We start from the raw sequence: 20,698 nt of genomic DNA on the forward strand, positions 1-20,698 counted from the left end.
ATAAAGTAAAATTCAAAATTAAGTATAAAATTAAAATGTAGAAAATGCAAAATTAAAAGGGTGTATGAATCAGTGGTGTGCAAATTGATAATAAACAGTCAAAAACAGTTATTGAGGTATATTATTGCTCTTCGTCTGGTTCCTCACCCACAGTGTTGGGAAGGTTACTTTTAAAATGTATTCCACTACAGATTACAGAATACATGCCCCAAAATGTATTTTGTAAGGTATTCTGTTGTTACTCAATGAGAGTAACATATTCTGAATACTTTGGATTACTTAATATATCGTTATGTTTTTTACAACTACACTGAACTATTGCTATGTGATTTTTTTTTTTTTACTTTTACTGAAGGCCACTCACCATATCAATACTAACTAGATTTTTTTCAAAATCTTAATATAAAATGAGTAACAGTATGGTGGACACATTAGGCAAGGCTGCACTTTTTGCAGTGATCTCGTATAGAAACTATTTCTGTATCAGTAATATGTTTTCTTTTTCTCTGTTGATAATCATGTGGAACTGCACATGATTATTTGCAGCTAGCAGGTTGCTATCCATCAAGTCTATGCAGTCTATGAACTAACGCCAGCTAACGCCAGCTAACAATGTTAGCTTGGTGGCGAGTAGCATTCAGTAATTGTAATAAAAATCACACAGCAATAATACATCAAAGATACTGAGATTTCGCCCATCCCTTTCTTTTTATGAAGTGGTGTTTTAGTTTCCAAGTAAGAAAACCATTCATGCCCGTTCACTGCTGGCCCTGTTATTCTGGCTCTGGGTCCATTGTGTAACTGACGCCACCAACATTAACAGGACGCTTACATTAGAGCTTCTTATTGCACGTTTTGTCTGGGTTTCCAGCAATCAAAATCAGAGTATTCCCTTACTCCCCAACACTGCTCACCCAGCATCAACAAACACCATGTGACTCACAGATTTTTCGTTCCTGTGTATATTTTTTTATCTGTCTTATGTAGAACCAGTATGGAGCAGATCAGAGACCGTGTTTTCAAGCATAAAAACTACAATTTTGTGGTCAGTCTTACAACTCCAGAGTACATAGACTCTCTTGAGAGTTTTGAAATAAAAGACAGTGATGTCTTCCTTGTCACTTATCCAAAATCAGGTTGGTGAAAAATTTCATACATTATTTATATTTGCTGTTTTGTGCTGGCCAGACTGATCCACTGATCACCTCTAATGTCTTTCCCCACATCAGGCACTGTATGGGTTCAGCAGATCATCATTTCCATCCACGAACTGGATGGGAATCAGACTAAATATTCAAACAACATGGAGAGGATGCCGTGGCTGGAGTACAAGATGGCTGACTACACTCTTCTTCCCTCTCCACGACTCTTCGCCTCGCATCTCCCTGAACACATCATGCCTCCAGGAGTGAAGGAGAAGAAGGCAAAAGTCAGTACCTTATAGAAGCTCAATTTTCTTCTGTTTTTTTTTTTTTGCAAAAATAGAGCAAATTAAATTAGATTTGTACTTGCTAAGTTTAATTACATTTTTGTGATGTTACCTATTGGTCACTGAAGTCCAGTTTTTTGGGACTTGCACTTTGACACTTGGTAGCTTTTACAAACCAGCAAATCCTAGCAAATGAAAATAGAGTGGTTGATCTTTAATTATTTTCAAAACAAATGTTGTTTATTTGACAGTGTATAGGGTGCCCCAAGCAAGTGAGACTTAAAACAATGAGCCTCTAACACAATTTTGTAATGGGATCATAAATCAAGGAATCTGAGGGTCATTTTTATCATAGACTTCTGCACAAACACGTGGTTCCAGGTCCAAAAAGCTAGCACTAGCATTTGTTTTATTTTAAATAATTCTGTGTTTTTCCATCCGTCCATTTTCTTCTGCTTATCCGGGGTCCGGGTCGCGAGGGCAGCAGAACAAGCAGAGAAGCCCAGACCTCCCTCTCCCCAGCCATTTCCTCTAGCTTGTCCAGGGGAAAACCAAGGCCGAGAGATATAATCTCTCCAGCGTGTCCTGGGTCTACCCCGGGGCCTCCTCCCGGTGCGACATGCCCGCGAATCGCCACCTTATCGTGGTAAATGGTAAATGGCCTGCATTTGTATAGCGCTTTTACTAGTCCCCCCTAGGGGACCAAAGTGCTTTACACACTCAGTCATCCACCCATTCACACACACACTCTCACACACTGGTGGAGGCAAGCTAAAGTTGTACCCACAGCAGACTGACAGAAGCGAGGCTGCCATATCGCACCATCGGCCCTTCTGGCCAACACCAGTAGGCGGTAGGTCTTGCCCAAGGACACAACGACCGAGACTGTCCGGGCCGGGACTCGAACTGGCAACCTTCCGATTACAAGGCGAACTCCCAACTCTCAACTCTTGAGCCACGATCGCCCCATGGTGGTGGGCTTCCGGTGGTGGAGGGGTTTGTGTGTCCCAAGGATCCCAGGGCTATCCCTGGTAGGGTCTCCCATGGCAAATTGGTTCTGGGTGAGGGACCAGACAAAGAGCGATTCAGAAGTCCCCTATGAAAAAACCAGAGAGGGAGCAGTTCACCCTGCCCGGGATAGGGTTACCTGGGCCCTGCCCTGGAGCCAGGCCCTGGGGAGGGTGCCTGAGGGCGAGCGTCTGGTGGCCGGGCCTTAGTCCATGGGGCCCAGCCGGGCACAGCCCGAAAAAGGGACATGGGCCCATCTTCCTGCGGGCCCACCACCCGCAGGATTCACCGTAGGGGTCGGGTGCAGTGTGAGCCGGGCTGCGGACCAATCTCCGTCTACCAAGACTGGCAATTCTGTGTTTTTATTTCAGTATATTTTTTTTGTCCTTTTCCTTTCGTACAATGAGGTCATTGCAGAGTAAGGCTATGTTCACACTGCAGGCGAAAGCGCATCAAATCCGACTTTTTTGACCCTATGCGACCCATATCCGTTCATGGTATGACAGTGTGAACAGCAGAAGTCCGACATTTTCAAATCCGACCTAAGTTACTTTCGTATGTGGTACTGAATCCGATACATATCTGATGTTTTAGAAAGCGACTGCTGTTTGAATGGTCATGTCGCATTAAATCCGTCTTTTACGTCACTGACACAAGACAGATGCCAATTATCAGCGCCCAAGAAGACATTGTGAACGCTTCCTGGCCATCCAGTGAAACTTTTGGGAATACAACGTTGGAGAAACGTGAACATTTTATTTGTACTGTATAATCTGCAGATTCTGACAGAAATCTGCAACTATCCCTATCCTTTGAAGCATTGCTCCTCTCTAAAACAGCAATAAGGATCATTATTAGGCCATTTGTAAATAACAAAATAACTTTATAACTTAAAGCAAAATTGGGAAACGTAAAGTCCGAAACAAGTCTTTATATTAAGGACCATCTGTCAAACAATACTGTTTGGTCTGGGTCTAAACAGAGCGTGTTGTGTGTGATGTCTTCTTTTGCGCATGCAGGCCCCTTTGAGGGTTCACACTAGAGCGCATTTGCTGTCACATTTTATTTGTAGTGTGAACAAGCAGACACAAAAATCAGATTTGATCAAAAAATTGGAATTGTGCACTAAGACCTGCAGTGTGAACGTAGCCTAAGAGGTTCATCAAATCAAGTAGAAATAGGAGAAAAAGAGCTATAAAAATGTACAGGCTTTAAAACATATTTTAAAAGATATTATTTGAAATCAAATTTTGACCCTAAATTTTAAATTGTTTTTTTTTTTAACTATTGACTTTTATAATTTTTACATTTAAGTAACTAACTGTTAATATTCTGAATTTTTTTAAAAATATATATCAGATCGTGTATTTGATGAGGAATCCAAAGGACAACATGGTGTCTTTTTATCACTTCAGCAAAGCCCTGGCAGACCTGGAAACTCCCGAGAGCTTTGACCAGTTTTTTGAGTGGTACATAACAGGAAACGGTAAGTTTCCTCACTTTATAGTAATCAGTAATTGATTCATCATTATGTGTGGACCCTCTGTTAGAGGGCCTGCGCTTTAGTACCCAGTGATTTTGTGGTGCTGTGCTAGTATTTAGCACCGACTCCAGTTTTGTGTGTGTGTGTGTGTGTGTCATGTGCGGATTGAGCACATTGACAAAATCTGTACTACATTCGGAGGCACACTACCACTGCATGATTAGCATGGGGGACTGATCATGTCTGCAGTCATGCTGTAGGTAACTACAGAGCTTACACTTGAGCTCCTCCTCTGACATGAGGGTTGTATGTGAACTCAATTAAATGACAATGCCAAATGACTGGATGCATTATGCCACTACACAGTTTTTGCGTCATCCTGGTTTGACCACGTCAGGGAGTGGTATTTAAACAGAGACCAGTACAACATCCTCTTCCTGACCTACGAGGAAATGATTTTGGTAAGATGTTTCTTCGCATTTTTTGTTGTTCCTAAGGAAACTCAAATAAAATATCTGGCAGAGTTTAAGGTTCTTTTTCTGTTGTGTTCCTGCTTTTCTTTCAGGACCTGAAAGGATCAGTGAAGAAGATCTGCAACTTCTTAGGGAAAAACCTGACTGAAGCTGCTATCAGTCAAGTTGTGGAAAAAGCTACATTTCAGAACATGAAGAATGACTCGAAAGCAAATTATCAGCATCTTCCGCCAGAGCAGTTCAGTGGAATATTCCTGCGCAAAGGTAGCATAACAGACCTGCAGCTGCTGTGCAGGTAAATGTGACTTCAGGGTATCAGGTTTTGTGCTTTTCTCTTCATTACAGGTCAGATTGGAGACTGGAAGAACACACTGACTGTTGCACAGAGTGAAAGAGTGGATCAAGTCCTTCGGGAGAAACTTGGTGATTTGCCTTTAAAGTTCATCTGGGAATAAGCAGAGAAACCCGTCTCCCAGGAGTTTTTAAAGCATTGATCATTAAGTGCATTAATCAGAAAACCATAAAAATGTGTTTTTCTGCTATTTAAATAATAAAAAAAACATCAACAAAAGATTAATGTTTGTTCACCCAAGATGGATTCATGTCATGTAGATCATGATTCCAGAAATCAACAACGTTCATTAATAAAATGTTTATCAGTCAGTACACGGTGCTTTGGATTCTCATAATGTCTGAATAGTCACTAACTATTAATTGTGTTTTTGAATTACATTGCTTTTGAAAGTAGCCTTGACCTTCAAATATAAGAAATGTTTTTACATAAATTGTCACGGCTCGGGTCAGCGGCCGTGTGAAGGGTGGAAAGGAGGACTCAAATGCAGCACTTATTCAGACGTGAGGGTGATTTATTAACAATACCAAACATAAAGTGGAGCTGGCAAACAGAACTAAGGATGAACTAAACTGGGAGAAACTAAGCCAAGGAGTAGCAAACCTGAACATCGAAGTGAGAAACAGCAGGGAGAGCACGCAGGGAATTTCACAGGGTATGAACACAGACAACGCGACGAGGAACAGAGGTAACACACACCATAAGTTCACAGAGAGACACTGGGAAATTACACACAGGTGGGAGACACAGCTGGACCCGATTAACCTGACGAGACAGGGGAACACTAACACCAGGGACCAATAGAGGGAGCACAAACCCAGAACCCAGTATCTAAAATCCCAAAACACAAACCATCCCAAAACAGCCCATGAATAATAAAGAGAATAATAACAATAAAGAACACAAACACAAAGTCACTGAGTCATGGTCGCAGGACCATGACATAAATGTACTTTTGCCATGAAGACAGTCTTTCGTTATTTAATCTGATACAGAATCAAACCTCAGACCTGCAAACAGCATCCACTGGATATCATGTAATTAATATGTGCAATACAGGTTCTTAACACGTAATTTATTGCAAGATAATAGTCTATTAAAAAATAATAATAATAATATAAAATAATCTTATTTCTTTAATGGTACTTACATTTGTGAGGTTAAGCTGAAAAGAATGATACCAAGCGAGGCAAGATAAAAATAAATAAATAAAATAATTTAAAGGTGAAATACAAATGTAACATCAAAAGTAGTCAGAAATGGCCAATTGTATTTTGGACCCCATAGGGTTAACCCAACAAAACATTTAAAACTTAGGTTTAAATTTTAGTTCATAACAGTGCAGGATTCTGACATTTTGTGTAAATTTAAGCATGTAGCAATTTGATTTTTTCTAACAAAAAGGTGTGAAACTTAAGTTGTTTGTTGTTTAAGACTTGTGTTTGTAACACCCCCCCCCCCCCCACACACACACACACACACATATTGTGTAGCTTTCTGGAATTTATACTTATTGGGTTACATATTTATTTATTATACAGGCTATACAGTACATAAAATCTAAATTCACATATTTTATGTAACTGAAATGTTTAATTATGTGGGTTACAGAAAATAATTAAGTTATAGACTATATATGTATGAAACATTGTATACTTACTGCATTTGAATCATTTTAACCATTTGTAACACCAGCATATATGCTTAAAAACAAAGGCTTTGATTTTGCCACCCAATTTGATTTCCAAGCCACCCTCATAAAAGTTCTCTAGATCCACCCCTGGCCATGGGACAGTTTGACAGTATCTTTTGTGTGGTTTTAGACTTGGACGAGTTTCTAAAACACTAGATCAACAAAAAAATCAGAACATACACTCTTTTGCCCATTAATCATGCCTACTTATGGGGCACCGTTTGTAAAGTGACGCATTTCGGGCAATTTGTCCAAAGTTTGTTGATTGCGTTAAAAATTTTAATTGCGTTAATCGTGATCGTTGACAGCCTTAGTTTGTTGGCGTGTTCGCCCAGGGCACCAAACAGGCTAGGACCACCCCTGCTGACATGCAACAATATTTTATTGAAATCAACAACGGTCCTAGATATTGTACAATGTACTTTTTCCAGAATGTATATAAAAGATGCAGAAATGACTTTACATTATATGCCTAGTTAGGAATAATTAAATGGCCTATTTACTGCATACAAAACTAACAGGTTTCTAAAGTCTGCAAGATCTGGTCACCTTGTAGTGCACAGTTAAGGAACTAAGAATGATATATATATATATATATATATATATATATATATATAAACACCCAGCACGCCCCTGCGGACGGTTTATCCTTCAAGCTCGGGTCCTCTACCAGAGGCCTGGGAGCTTGAGGGTCCTGCGCAGTATCTTAGCTGTTCCCAGGACTGCGCTCTTCTGGACAGAGATCTCCGATGTTGTTCCCGGGATCTGCTGGAGCCACTCGCCTAGCTTGGGAGTCACCGCACCTAGTGCTCCGATTACCACGGGGACCACCGTTACCTTCACCCTCCACATCCTCTCGAGCTCTTCTCTGAGCCCTTGGTATTTCTCCAGCTTCTCGTGTTCCTTCTTCCTGATATTGCTGTCATTCGGAACCTCTACATCGATCACTACGGCCGTCTTCTTCTGTTTGTCTACCACCACTATGTCCGGTTGGTTAGCCACCACCATTTTGTCCGTCTGTATCTGGAAGTCCCACAGGATCTTAGCTCGGTCATTCTCCACCACCCTTGGGGGCATCTCCCATTTTGACCTCGGGACTTCCAGATTATACTCGGCACAGATGTTCCTGTACACTATGCTGGCCACTTGGTTATGGCGTTCCATGTATGCCTTGCCTGCTAGCATCTTGCACCCTGCTGTTATGTGCTGGATTGTCTCTGGGGCATCTTTACACAGCCTGCACCTGGGGTCTTGCCTGGTGTGATAGACCCCAGCCTCTATGGATCTTGTACTCAGAGCTTGTTCTTGTGCTGCCATGATTAGTGCCTCTGTGCTGTCTTTCAGTCCAGCTTTGTCCAGCCACTGGTAGGATTTCTGGATATCAGCCACCTCCTCTATCTGCCGGTGGTACATACCGTGCAGGGGCCTGTCCTTCCATGACGGTTCCTCGTCTCCCTCCTCTTTCTTGGGTTTCTGCTGCCTGAGGTATTCACTGAGCACTCGGTCAGTTGGGGCCATCTTCCCAATGTATTCTTGGATGTTCCTTGTCTCATCCTGGACTGTGGTGCTGACACTCACCAGTCCCCGGCCCCCTTCCTTCCGCTTAGCGTACAGCCTCAGGGTGCTGGACTTGGGGTGAAACCCTCCATGCATGGTAAGGAGCTTTCTTGTCTTTATGTCAGTGGCTTCTATCTCCTCCTTTGGCCAGCCTATTACCCCAGCAGGGTACCTGATCACGGGCAGGGCGTAGGTGTTGATGGCCCGGATCTTGTTCTTACCATTCAGCTGACTCCTCAGGACTTGCCTGACCCTCTGCAGGTACTTGGTGGTTGCAGCCTTTCTAGCGGCCTCTTCATGGTTCCCATTTGCCTGCGGGATCCCCAGGTACTTGTAACTGTCCTCTATGTCTGCATAGAGGACAAAACCAAGCCACTGTGCATGGTGTGAGTTGTTCTTAGCAGCTCACCCGTGTACACGTTTGATAAAGAAAGTAACTTTGTCTCATTGTGTCTTTATTTCTCCTGGGTTTTTTACAGAGTTTTCCCCCAACATTTCTTGGTCCTTCGGAGCCGGAGCACCTCCATCGTGTCCCATCTCCGTGACCAGTCCACGTTGTTCGCCTGTCGACAGCCCACACACCAGGTGTGTGGAAAAAGACCAAGAGCGTTAAATTCGGGTCTTGGCCAACGTCTTAGAAAGCGACCCACGGTGGTGGGGCCCGATCGAGGTGGACCAGACCCGGCGACACCGACCAGGTAGATACAGACACACTGACACAATCTTGCGTAAAAGCGTATTTTAAATTCAGGGAATTTAAAATAGCGAAAGTAGCTCGTCGCGACTGGAAGCTCCCCACCTCTGTGGGTTTAAAGTAGCTCGTCGGCTGGTAGCTTGGAGCTCGTCGACTGGAAGCTCCCCACTTCTGTGGGTTAGGTTTGGAGCTCTGGGTAGCTCCCCCAGCTGGGTCTAGACAGGGTCTAGGGAATAAGTAGCTCGTCTACAGAAAGACTGGCAGCTCCCCTTATGATAAGGGTTCCGATCGCGCGAATAGGTGTGAATGTGAATGTGTGTGTATTGTTTTAATTAACGGAGCAAGCACCGCTTTTGGAAATAGTCCGAAAGTAGAAGGGCGTGTGAGCAACCACTCTCGTCTCTAATACCAGCGAAGGTGATAGCAGCTGTATCGTGTATATATTACTTAATAAACAAAAATAAGTAAATACATAAATAAGATGGGTAATCAAGCAAGTGAAATTAAAACTCACTCCTGCTGACGAGCAGTGGTGAGAAAAGAAAAGTCCAGACGCCGGACAAAAACAGTGTCTGTAAACTGAGAGATTTAAGAAAACAAAATATAAACAGTCAGAAGAACAGAACTCAACTGCCAGTTTAGTAAAACCAGAAGACGAGACACTGTGCAGTTCCCACAACCCTTTTAGTAAACCATCACTCACTCCTGCAGCCGCATCTGCAGCAACACCCATATCAGGAAGAACATAATAATCCCTTATTAAGTGAAAACTAGAGATCACAGTAGTTTTGTAGTAGTTTAAAAGGGTTGAAAACAGACCCCACTGAGTAGATATAAATATAAAAAGTACGAAATAAAGATGAACAAATGGAAAGTTACAGTAGAAATTATCTTTAGAGTATTTGAAATTAATAATAGCAAGGATAACAACCTGTAAAGTGATATTAACAATGAAACACAGTTGGCATGATGACCATGCCCAGCATGTATAAAATGAATATAAAGCAAATAATTCACACGAAAATATTTTAATAAAATAAATAATGTATATTAAGGCTGTGTCATTGTTCAGCCAAGGACAGTGTGTGAAAAGGTAACTGTCTCCACCCTGGGAAAAGGATGATTCTGCAGGTCATCTGAAGCCCTTGATGGATACAAAATAAAATATAAATAATATATTATAATAGAACTGCCTGGTCCGCCATGCAACAGAGAGAACAAATGTGACCGCAGATTGGATGAATTCTAAATTATCTGTTTGCTGAATAAGATGATCCTAACTAACAAATTGGCTCAGGAGTAGTATAGTGGTACACACTGATAAAATATTATAATATGCTATTGCTGTTATATAAGACAAAGAGGATAATATTAACAATGACATAATATTAATATGAAGAGGCACCTTAATCGGTTATGATGTGAGGTGGATAATTGTTAAGCAGTAGTCTGCATCAAGCTTAAGGTTTGCTAAAACTCAGTGTAATGACATGTGAGATGAAGACAATACAGAGAATAACTAAACTAACGAAGTGCATAGAGGCACTTGACCAGCTTGAAACCTATCATCCTAGAATGACACATTGCTGAGATATAGAGCACACCTATAATAACAACCAATAAGCAAAACCCTGTAGACAACAGCTAAAACTACAGGATTGAGAAGCTGAATTAAATATGTAGACACTGCTAAGCTGATGAGCATGTTACACATTTTCTTTTCTTTTTATTTATTTGTTTCTTTTAGAGCAGAAGCTGCTGTAACACACCCAAAGAAAGACTCTAGGTCTGACCAACCGTTTCAGTCATGGGCAAAAAGATGTCAGTCAATAAAATTCTACAAGATAATTTATTGACAAAAAATATATCAAGAGATAAAAGATAAAACAGTCCAGTGTCCCACTTAAGAATTGTATAAAAACACACAGTCCCAAGGCCAGAGCCAGCTATGCCACACAGCCAAGTTGCACTCCACATGTTGCCTTTAACAGGGTTAGAAGTTGTCCTTGGAGACCCACCACCCTGCAAGCATATAGTCAGTGGTCACTCAAGCCTCTGCAACTCTGCTGCCTTTAGGCTGTGGCATATAATAGGCCCTGGACTGCACAGAGAGACAAAACGACACACTTAATATAAAATTCATAGGGCAAAACCCATCCATCCCAAACATATCTGATTTCATCACATTACATACCTGCACAGAGAGACAAAACGACACAGCAGTGTTTGTAGTGTGGGCTATAAGTAGACCAGTGTATCAGTGCAATCAAGTACACCTGCCTCTAATTAGTCCAACCCCATTCCAGCCATTGGCTCACCAAAAATGTGACACACACAAAACCACTCCCAACCCAGTGCAACTTCACACAATAATATGGAGCTGAATTAACACAGGCACATTAGTATACCATGTTACAAGCTGCATGCTATTAAAAGCCAACATATGCAGACTTCTGCCTTGTTCGGGTGGCAGCATTTTTCTTTTTCTTTTGTGTCCTGACACGTTTATGTTTTTTGTTTTTGTTTGATTATTTTGTTGGTTTTGGAAACGACTTTAAACGAACTTGTGACAATACTTGAGAATCACAGTGACACATAGTGATTAGGCATATGATTGAAAAATGCCTAGGTTTAGAGCTGTGAGCTATGAGCTGTGAGCAATGCAAAGTTAAATATATATATATTTGTATAAATGGGAAACAACCCTAACTTGAAAGTTTGAAATGTGTGAGATCCATGAATTGTTTGAAGAACTAGAAATTATCTAAAAATGCCTTAAGTGAAAATGTAGAGTTGCATCTATTCTCCCAAACCAAAAAAAAAAAAAAAAAAAAAAAAGGAGAAGAAGCATTCTGTAACTTAGAAATAAGGCTGACGTGTTGACAACAGACTAAAACACTAATTCGCAGGTGGCTATCAGGAACAGAGAGGCGAGCAAAGTCACAAACACCAAGGCTGCAGACAGCCACGCAGAAACAGCAGATAACATAGAGACAACGCCTGCTAGAACCGTGGAGAGGAAGGTCACTTCACACGAGATTGTAGGAGTAGGCCACAGAGAAATAATGCAAAACAGTTTTGAGGCAGCCACTTAAACTGACAGTTTTCAAAGGACAAATTAGTTGTAAAGTCAGCTTCAGGCCACACAACTGTACAACAATTAACTGCCCTTTTAGAACTAGTACATACAGCAAGTGGCCGCAGGTGCTTTATTAAATGCATATATGACCCGTCGTGTCCAGTAAATTTGCTAGGTAGAGATGCTCTGACAAAACTTAAGATAGCAGTCATGCCATTCTTTTCTGGTATTACACCTGAGTGCATGCTAAATGACACCCGCCACATCCACTTTCCAGAAACCGACCGAGTATCACAACATTCTGAGATTTAAACAAACTCCAGGCCCAGATCCACCTTATGATCAGCAAGTGTGGAAGCTAGGAGAACAGCATTTGACCTTACAGCACAGGCCGAAATTGTGTAGGTTACGCAGTAACCACAGATAGTAAAATAATAGAAGCAAAACCACTTTCTTCTTCATATTCTGCACAGAGCGCTGAGCTGTCAGCTGTGATTTGCGCATGTGAAATACACAAAGATAAACAAATAACCATTTATATAGACAGCCAGTATGTTTTCTCTGCTGTGCATCATTTTGCAAAAAATCTGGAAAACCAGAGGAATGATTACACCAACCGGAAAACCAGTTCAGCATGCCAACCTCTTACAACGCCTCTTTCATTGCTACAGGCAATAACTTTGCTGACAGAGCAGCAAAACAGGCGGCACAAAAGACAAACATCACATTGATGGCAGTAAACACACATCAGATTCCACTGGATGTGTTGCAAAGTGAACAAAAAGCAGCAAGCACAGCAGAGCAGGCAAAATGGCTAAAACACGGTGCAGTTCTGACAAACGATTTAATGATGTGTTATGGCAAGCCAGTGTTGCCAAAATCGCTCCACAAGATGGCGGCATTAGTGACTCATGGCTGTACGCATTTGTCATCGGGGGGAATGACCTGTATTGTCAACTCTCATTTCTACACTGTAAATTTTGAAACTTCAGCAAAACAATTTGTCAGAACGTGCATGACGTGTCAAAAATATAATGCTCAGGGTAACCTGCGACCAAAAAGAGGCCGTTTTCCAACTCCGCCTCACCCTTTCCACACAATTCATATGGATTTTATTGAGCTAAGCGAATGTCAAGGGTCGAAATACGCCCTAGTGGTTATAGATGTGTTCTCAAAGTGGCCGGAAATCTATCCAGTGAAAAAGGCAGATGCAATTTCAGTAGCAAAATGCCTGTGCAATCACTTCATACCCACATATGGCATTCCAGCTTTGATACGATCAGACAACGGCACTCATTTTGTAAATGATGTCATCACTAAGGTCTCTGAAGCGCTCGGTTTCAGCATAAAACACCACTGTGCGTATCATCCTCAGAGCGCAGGCCTTGTAGAGAGAACTAACGGCACTATAAAACAAAGGCTCAGGAAATGCATGGCAGAAACAGGAAGGCCGTGGCCTGAATGTTTGGGTTTAGTGAAAATGTGGATGCGCTTAACGCAAGGCTCCCATAAACTAACTCCATTTGAAATCATTCATGGCAGGCCGTTCCCACTGCCCATCACCAGTCAACCAATAGACAAAGCAATCAGAGAAAACACATTAGCAGAATGGATGTCTAAGCTGTTAGAAAACAAAGAGATCATTGTACATAATCAACAACCTGATGATGTTTCTCCAGTGTCTTGCAGACTAAAGCCCGGTGACTGGGTTCTGATCAAAGTGCTCCAAAGGAAAAACTGGAGCACACCCAGGTGGGAGGGGCCATACCAAGTCCTCCTCACTACACCGACCGCTTGCAAAATTGCGGAACGACCATCTTGGATCCATCAGAGTCACTGCAGGCGAGTCAGTGAAGCCATCTAAACACAGCTGACGGCAGGCTTGCCCACTTGTTGTGATCTCGCCCGGTGGAGGGGTCAGCTTTCCTGGCCGGGGGGTCTACTCGCGACAGGAGGGTGTGTCCCGTCGTCATGAGGTGGTGGCTCTTAACAACTGCAGCGGCCCTGACCATGGCCGGGCTCCTCACCTTTGCTTCCGTGAGGGACAACAAGTCACGCAATATGAAGAAAAGGCAGACACTGTATGACAAAGGACAGTACACCAAGTTTCCCCATGGCTACGCCACTAACTTTTGGTGGCAGTTTATGAACACTACAGCTCACTGGAATAATAAAACTGACTGCTATGCATGTACCCATATGCCCCTATCCTCGCAGACGTCTGGCCTGTGGCCGTACAGCATACCTGAAGATCGCAGTTGGTGTCTGTTGGGCCTGGCAACACATCCAGGCTACGGTACTCTTTGGTCCAAGGCCAACTACAGCATCCCAGCAAAAGCAACCTGGAGGTCATCATCACCCACAAATGTGAACTGTTCCGGACAGACCTACCTACTGACCTGGCCCCAAGTCTCAGACCCACTGCCTGATGTAATTCTACTGAACAAGCTGAACGCAGCGCAACTGCCAGTATGTGTGATGAACAATGGATCGCGGGCAGTGGGGGAGCTGCCTACTCACCTATCTACCGGATGCCACTACAAACAAAGACTCAGTACCAGACAGGATGTGCACGGACGGCACCAAGCAGTAAAGGAACCAGAGTTTCGCATCTGAGGAGGAGTGAAATTCTTACAGAGCTTGATCCCCGGCATTGGAGCTGCCGAGGTGCGGGATCATGTGGAGATCAACCGATATGCTCTGCTACGACGCATCAACTTTGACAAAGACCCTGGGACCGGCTTTAGCAGGAGAACAGAAGGCCATCAGAACGATGGTGCTGCAGAACAGACTGACACTAGACCTGCTAACAGCATCACAAGGAGGAGTTTGCAAGCTGATCGGGGAAACATGTTGCACTTTTATCCCTGATGGATATGAAGCTGGAGGAGACATTTATGAAGCTTTGCAGAATTTGTCCATTCTGCAAAAATATGTCACTGACCACACACCTGGAGCAGCTGCAGCACAAGGCTGGCTAGACTGGCTGGACTGGCGGTTCATGGCTGGCTGCTGTAGCAAAGCCGTTTTTCCTTCTAGGTCTCATCATGATAGCACTGCTCATATTAGTGTTGTGTGTGTTGCCATGCCTAAGAGTAATGATTTCAAAGATGATAACAACTACAATGACTGCTTATGTTGCCGTGCCTCAAGAAGAACAACATCCCGTTGCAATTCTGTTAGAGGAGAACTTGTAATAACTGCTAATGAATGACGTGGTGATTAAAAATGACTTGTCAAGTGATCACGCACTGATTAAAACATTAGTAGGTTATGCAGGTTTTCATCCTTTTATTTTTTGAAGTTTTCAGTTTTAAACATAAAGTTTTTCATTTTAAATATAAAGTTCTCATCCTTTTATTTTTTGAAGTTTTCATTTTAAATATGAAGTTTTCATCATTTTACATATAAAGTTTTCAATTTAAGGTTTGCATCATTTTAAATATAAGGTTTTCATCCTTGTATTTTTTAAAGTTTTCATTTTACATATTAGGTTTTCATCATTTTTAAATACAAAGTTTTCATTTTAGTTTTCATCCTTTTATTTTTTGTAGTTTTCGTTTTATTATTTTTTCTTGTTTATTCCACTTATTTCATTTACTATGATTTTCATTTACTATGTTTTTCTTTTTATTATTTTCTTTTGTTTTATTCTTTAGACCAAATGACTTCCATTTCTGCTATGCTGACATTTTGAAAATTAAAAAATTGCTTAAGATACTTAATAAATAACCTTCACAGACAATTGTTGTATACATTTAAAATAAGTTAAAACAGGAGGGAATGTTACAGGAAAAATGATTCTATGTTTCTTTACCTTCTTTTAAATGTACAAAGATGCCTTTTGTCTGCCCTCTGCCTATGGTTAGATTAGTTTAGAATTATCTTTTTAGACTTTCCCAGCAAACACATCTTGTTTCTGGGACATATTGTTTTAGATTGTTTTATCTTCCCTAGCTCTCTGCTGACGAGACTAGCACCATATATGGAGTTGTTTTATTTTATCTGTTTATTATTTGTTATCCTGTTCTCACTGTCTCTGTGCTCTGTGCCTATAAAAATTACCAAGCCACTGTGCATGGTGTGAGTTGTTCTTAGCAGCTCACCCGTGTACACGTTTGATAAAGAAAGTAACTTTGTCTCATTGTGTCTTTATTTCTCCTGGGTTTTTTACAGAGTTTTCCCCCAACATTTCTTGGTCCTTCGGAGCCGGAGCACCTCCATCGTGTCCCATCTCCGTGACCAGTCCACGTTGTTCGCCTGTCGACAGCCCACACACCAGGTGTGTGGAAAAAGACCAAGAGCGTTAAATTCGGGTCTTGGCCAACGTCTTAGAAAGCGACCCACGGTGGTGGGGCCCGATCGAGGTGGACCAGACCCGGCGACACCGACCAGGTAGATACAGACACACTGACACAATCTTGCGTAAAAGCGTATTTTAAATTCAGGGAATTTAAAATAGCGAAAGTAGCTCGTCACGACTGGAAGCTCCCCACCTCTGTGGGTTTAAAGTAGCTCGTCGGCTGGTAGCTTGGAGCTCGTCGACTGGAAGCTCCCCACTTCTGTGGGTTAGGTTTGGAGCTCTGGGTAGCTCCCCCAGCTGGGTCTAGACAGGGTCTAGGGAATAAGTAGCTCGTCTACAGAAAGACTGGCAGCTCCCCTTATGATAAGGGTTCCGATCGCGCGAATAGGTGTGAATGTGAATGTGTGTGTATTGTTTTAATTAACGGAGCAAGCTGAATTTTCACGGTCCAATAAGAGACTGAGCTGCTCCTACTGTGTTTTTCTTTTACTGCTATTCACTGACGTGCTGGTGAGTTGAGAGAACGGTCGAGTTCCGTCTCGTAAAGTTCACACCGCTTTTGGAAATAGTCCGAAAGTAGAAGGGCGTGTGAGCAACCACTCTCGTCTCTAATACCAGCGAAGGTGATAGCAGCTGTATCGTGTATATATTACTTAATAAACAAAAATAAGTAAATACATAAATAAGATGGGTAATCAAGCAAGTGAAATTAAAACTCATTCCTGCTGACGAGCAGTGGTGAGAAAAGAAAAGTCCAGACGCCGGACAAAAACAGAGAGAGATTTATCTCAACATCCAGAAATTTACAAATTTGTCCTGGGACATCGTGTAAATGTTGTCCCAGGGACATCAAATCAAATCAAATCAAATCAAATCACTTTTATTGTCACATCACATGTGCAGGCACACTGGCACAGCACATGCGAGTGAAATTCTTGTGTGCGAGCCCCACAAGCAACAGAGATGTGCAAACACAACAGCACAAACGAGCAAAATACAAGAATGGCCAACCTGAAACTAATAAATATATGTACAATATATAATAGTGTATGCATTTCTGGATGTGTATACTAAATATTTTCCTACGTGTGTGTGTGTGTGTGTGTGTGTGTGTGTGTGTGTGTGTGTGTGTGTGTGTGTGTGTGTGTATACACATTTTTACAAATTAAATAGTAAAAAAAATAAAATAAAAATAATAATAATAATAATAAAATATATAAAATATACAGAGTTGAATATGTGCAAAACAAGTGGCATTTATATACAGTGTGGAGTGCATAATGTTGAAGTTCCAGTAGTGAAGCTGAGGTGTCTATGACGTGTTCAGCAGTCTGATGGCCTGATGGAAAAAGCTGTCTCTCAGTCTGCTGGTACGGGACCGGATGCTGCAGAACCTCCTTCCTGATGGAAGCAGTCTGAACAGTTTATGGCTGGGGTGACTGGAGTCCTTGATGATCCTCCCCGCTTTCCTCAGGCAGCGCTCCCTGTAGATGTCTTGGAGGGAGGGAAGCTCACCTCCAATTATCCGTTCAGAGCACCGCACTACTCGCTGGAGAGCTTTGCGGTTGTAGGCGGTGCTGTTGCCATACCAGGTGGTGATGCATCCAGTGAGGATGCTCTCAATGGCACAGTGATAGAAGGTCCTGAGGATGCGGGGGCTCATGCCGAATCTTTTCAGTCTCCTGAGAAAGAAGAGGCGCTGCTGCGCCTTCTTCACTGTTTTGTTTGTGTGTACTGACCACGTAAGATCCTCAGCCAGATGTACTCCAAGGAACCGGAAGCTGCTCACTCTCTCCACAGCAGCGCCGTTGATGGTGATGGGGGTGTGTACTTCTCTGCACCTCCGGAAGTCCACTATCAACTCCTTTGTCTTTGCGACGTTGAGGGTGAGATGGTTGTCTTGACACCAGTGGGTCAGGGCGCTGACCTCCTCCCTGTAAGCCGTCTCATCACCGTTGGTGATAAGACCCACCACTGTAGTGTCGTCCGCAAACTTCACAATGATGTAAATGTTGTCCCTGGGACATCATGTTAAAGTTGCCAGAGACATACCATATGAAAGTTTAGCTTCTTTTAGTCCCTGTTTGTTTTATATTGTATATATACAGTGGGGCAAAAAAGTATTTAGTCAGCCACCGATTGTGCAAGTTCCCCCACCTAAAATGATGACAGAGGTCAGTAATTTGCACCAGAGGTACACTTCAACTGTGAGAGACAGAATGTGAAAAAAAAAATCCATGAATCCACATGGTAGGATTTGTAAAGAATTTATTCGTAAATCAGGGTGGTAAATTAAGTATTTGGTCAATAACAAAAATACAACTCAATACTTTGTAACATAACCTTTGTTGGCAATAACAGAGGTCAAACGTTTACTATAGGTCTTTACCAGGTTTGCACACACAGTAGCTGGTATTTTGGCCCATTCCTCCATGCAGATCTTCTCGAGAGCAGTGATGTTTTGGGGCTGTCGCCGAGCAACACGGACTTTCAACTCCCGCCACAGATTTTCTATGGGGTTGAGGTCTGGAGACTGGCTAGGCCACTCCAGGACTTTCAAATGCTTCTTACGGAGCCACTCCTTTGTTGCCCGGGCGGTGTGTTTTGGATCATTGTCATGTTGGAAGACCCAGCCTCGTTTCATCTTCAAAGTTCTCACTGATGGAAGGAGGTTTTGGCTCAAAATCTCACGAGACATGGCCCCATTCATTCTGTCCTTAACACGGATCAGTCGTCCTGTCCCCTTGGCAGAAAAACAGCCCCATAGCATGATGTTTCCACCCCCATGCTTCACAGTAGGTATGGTTTTCTTGGGATGCAACTCAGTATTCGTCTTCCTCCAAACACGACGAGTTGAGTTTATACCAAAAAGTTCTACTTTGGTTTCATCTGACCACATGACATTCTCCCAATCCTCTGCTGTATCATCCATGTGCTCTCTGGCAAACTTCAGACGGGCCTGGACATGCACTGGCTTCAGCAGCGGAACACGTCTGGCACTGCGGGATTTGATTCCCTGCCGTTGTAGTGTGTTACTGATGGTGACCTTTGTTACTTTGGTCCCAGCTCTCTGCAGGTCATTCACCAGGTCCCCCCGTGTGGTTCTGGGATCTTTGCTCACCGTTCTCATGATCATTTTGACCCCACGGGATGAGATCTTGCGTGGAGCCCCAGATCGAGGGAGATTATCAGTGGTCTTGTATGTCTTCCATTTTCTGATGATTGCTCCCACAGTTGATTTTTTCACACCAAGCTGCTTGCCTATTGTAGATTCACTCTTCCCAGTCTGGTGCAGGTCTACAATACTTTTCCTGGTGTCCTTCGAAAGCTCTTTGGTCTTGGCCATGGCGGCGTTTGGAGTCTGACTGTTTGAGGCTGTGGACAGGTGTCTTTTATACAGATGATGAGTTCAAACAGGTGCCATTCATACAGGTAATGAGTGGGGGACAGAAAAGCTTCGTACAGAAGACGTTACAGGTCTGTGAGAGCCAGAGATTTTCCTTGTTTGAGGTGACCAAATACTTATTTTCCACCCTAATTTACGAATAAATTCTTTACAAATCCTACCATGTGAATTCATGGATTTTTTTTTCACATTCTGTCTCTCACAGTTGAAGTGTACCTCTGGTGCAAATTACTGACCTCTGTCATCATTTTAAGTGGGGGAACTTGCACAATCGGTGGCTGACTAAATACTTTTTTGCCCCACTGTATATATTTAAGATTATATTTAATAACCACATTGTATTGCAAAAAACCCCAAAACAAGTTAAAATGAATTAATGAATATTGACTAATTCAACCTTTGTTATTTTTCCACCAGAAATGGACGATATAATTAGAAGAAGTGTTCTGAATGACGAAAAAAAAAAGAACTGGAAAAGATACACAACTTTGTGTGCATGTGTCACAATGCCAGGAGGACCCATTCAGTGTTGTGTTAGAAAAATTGAACTCATTAACCCTTCATGGACATTATAAATGTTTAAATGTGGCCTCAGGTAAAGACAGGAAAAGAGACTATTACAAATTCAACTGCATCAGAGCTGGAAAAAAAAGTCGAAACAGCTACAGAGCAGTGGGCTGTAAGGCCTATGTTTCATTTAAAGTACTCAAATGTTGGAAAGACCACACAGTCATCCTGCAGCATACATATGATAAGCATGATGGGCATGATCCTTCGGACCCAAAAGACGCACATTTCAACAATATTTCCAGTGATTTGAGGAGGAAGATTGAGGAACTGCTTTCCCTTGGAACTAAGCCAGCCATCATACTAACCGAATGTCATAAATGGGCCAAAGAACATGGACACTGTCAATGGAAAATTGTATTTAGTAGTCAGTATAATCTTTTAGTGATATAAGTTTGCATATGATAGAATACTGCATGTAGTTATTTGTATTAGGAAATATTCAACCATGTATACTTAGAGGCATATAATCAATTGTGTGTGATCTCTAACAGGCTGCAGGCTTGGTGTGCACTCCAGGAATGCACCCCCACGTCCTGGGAGCATGAGAGTTCGTACCTTGTTTTATTGTTTTACGGTAGGATTAACGTAGCTATGTCTGTTTTAGTTTAAGTGCTTCTTTACATATAGATGAACTGCTGGACTTCCTCACCA

General features: G+C 42.3%; 1 protein-coding gene across 2 annotated transcripts; it reads left to right on the forward strand.

Moving 5' to 3' along the window:
• The first annotated feature begins 848 nt into the window (after positions 1 to 848).
• LOC146711918 (amine sulfotransferase-like) lies at positions 849 to 19,928 on the forward strand. 2 transcript variants are annotated; one of them, XM_085454974.1, is made up of 6 exons: positions 849 to 1,136; positions 1,230 to 1,429; positions 3,797 to 3,923; positions 4,287 to 4,381; positions 4,486 to 4,657; positions 4,739 to 5,059. In XM_085454974.1, the coding sequence occupies exons 1-6, from the start codon at positions 995 to 997 to the stop codon at positions 4,846 to 4,848; spliced, it is 846 nt and encodes a 281-aa protein (XP_085311100.1). In that variant the 5' UTR covers positions 849 to 994; the 3' UTR covers positions 4,849 to 5,059. The 2 variants fall into 2 exon arrangements, with proteins under 2 accessions (XP_085311100.1, XP_085311099.1); XM_085454973.1 differs by lacking the exon at positions 4,739 to 5,059 and adding an exon at positions 19,895 to 19,928 and having other exon boundaries at positions 941 to 1,136; positions 4,486 to 4,688.
• The last annotated feature ends 770 nt before the right edge of the window (positions 19,929 to 20,698 follow it).

The sequence above is a fragment of the Copadichromis virginalis genome, linkage group LG4 (assembly GCF_057382275.1).
Source record: "Copadichromis virginalis isolate Kocher_CV1m ecotype Utaka linkage group LG4, C_Virginalis_male_GT1.1, whole genome shotgun sequence".
Classification (NCBI taxonomy): Eukaryota; Metazoa; Chordata; class Actinopteri; order Cichliformes; family Cichlidae; genus Copadichromis; species Copadichromis virginalis.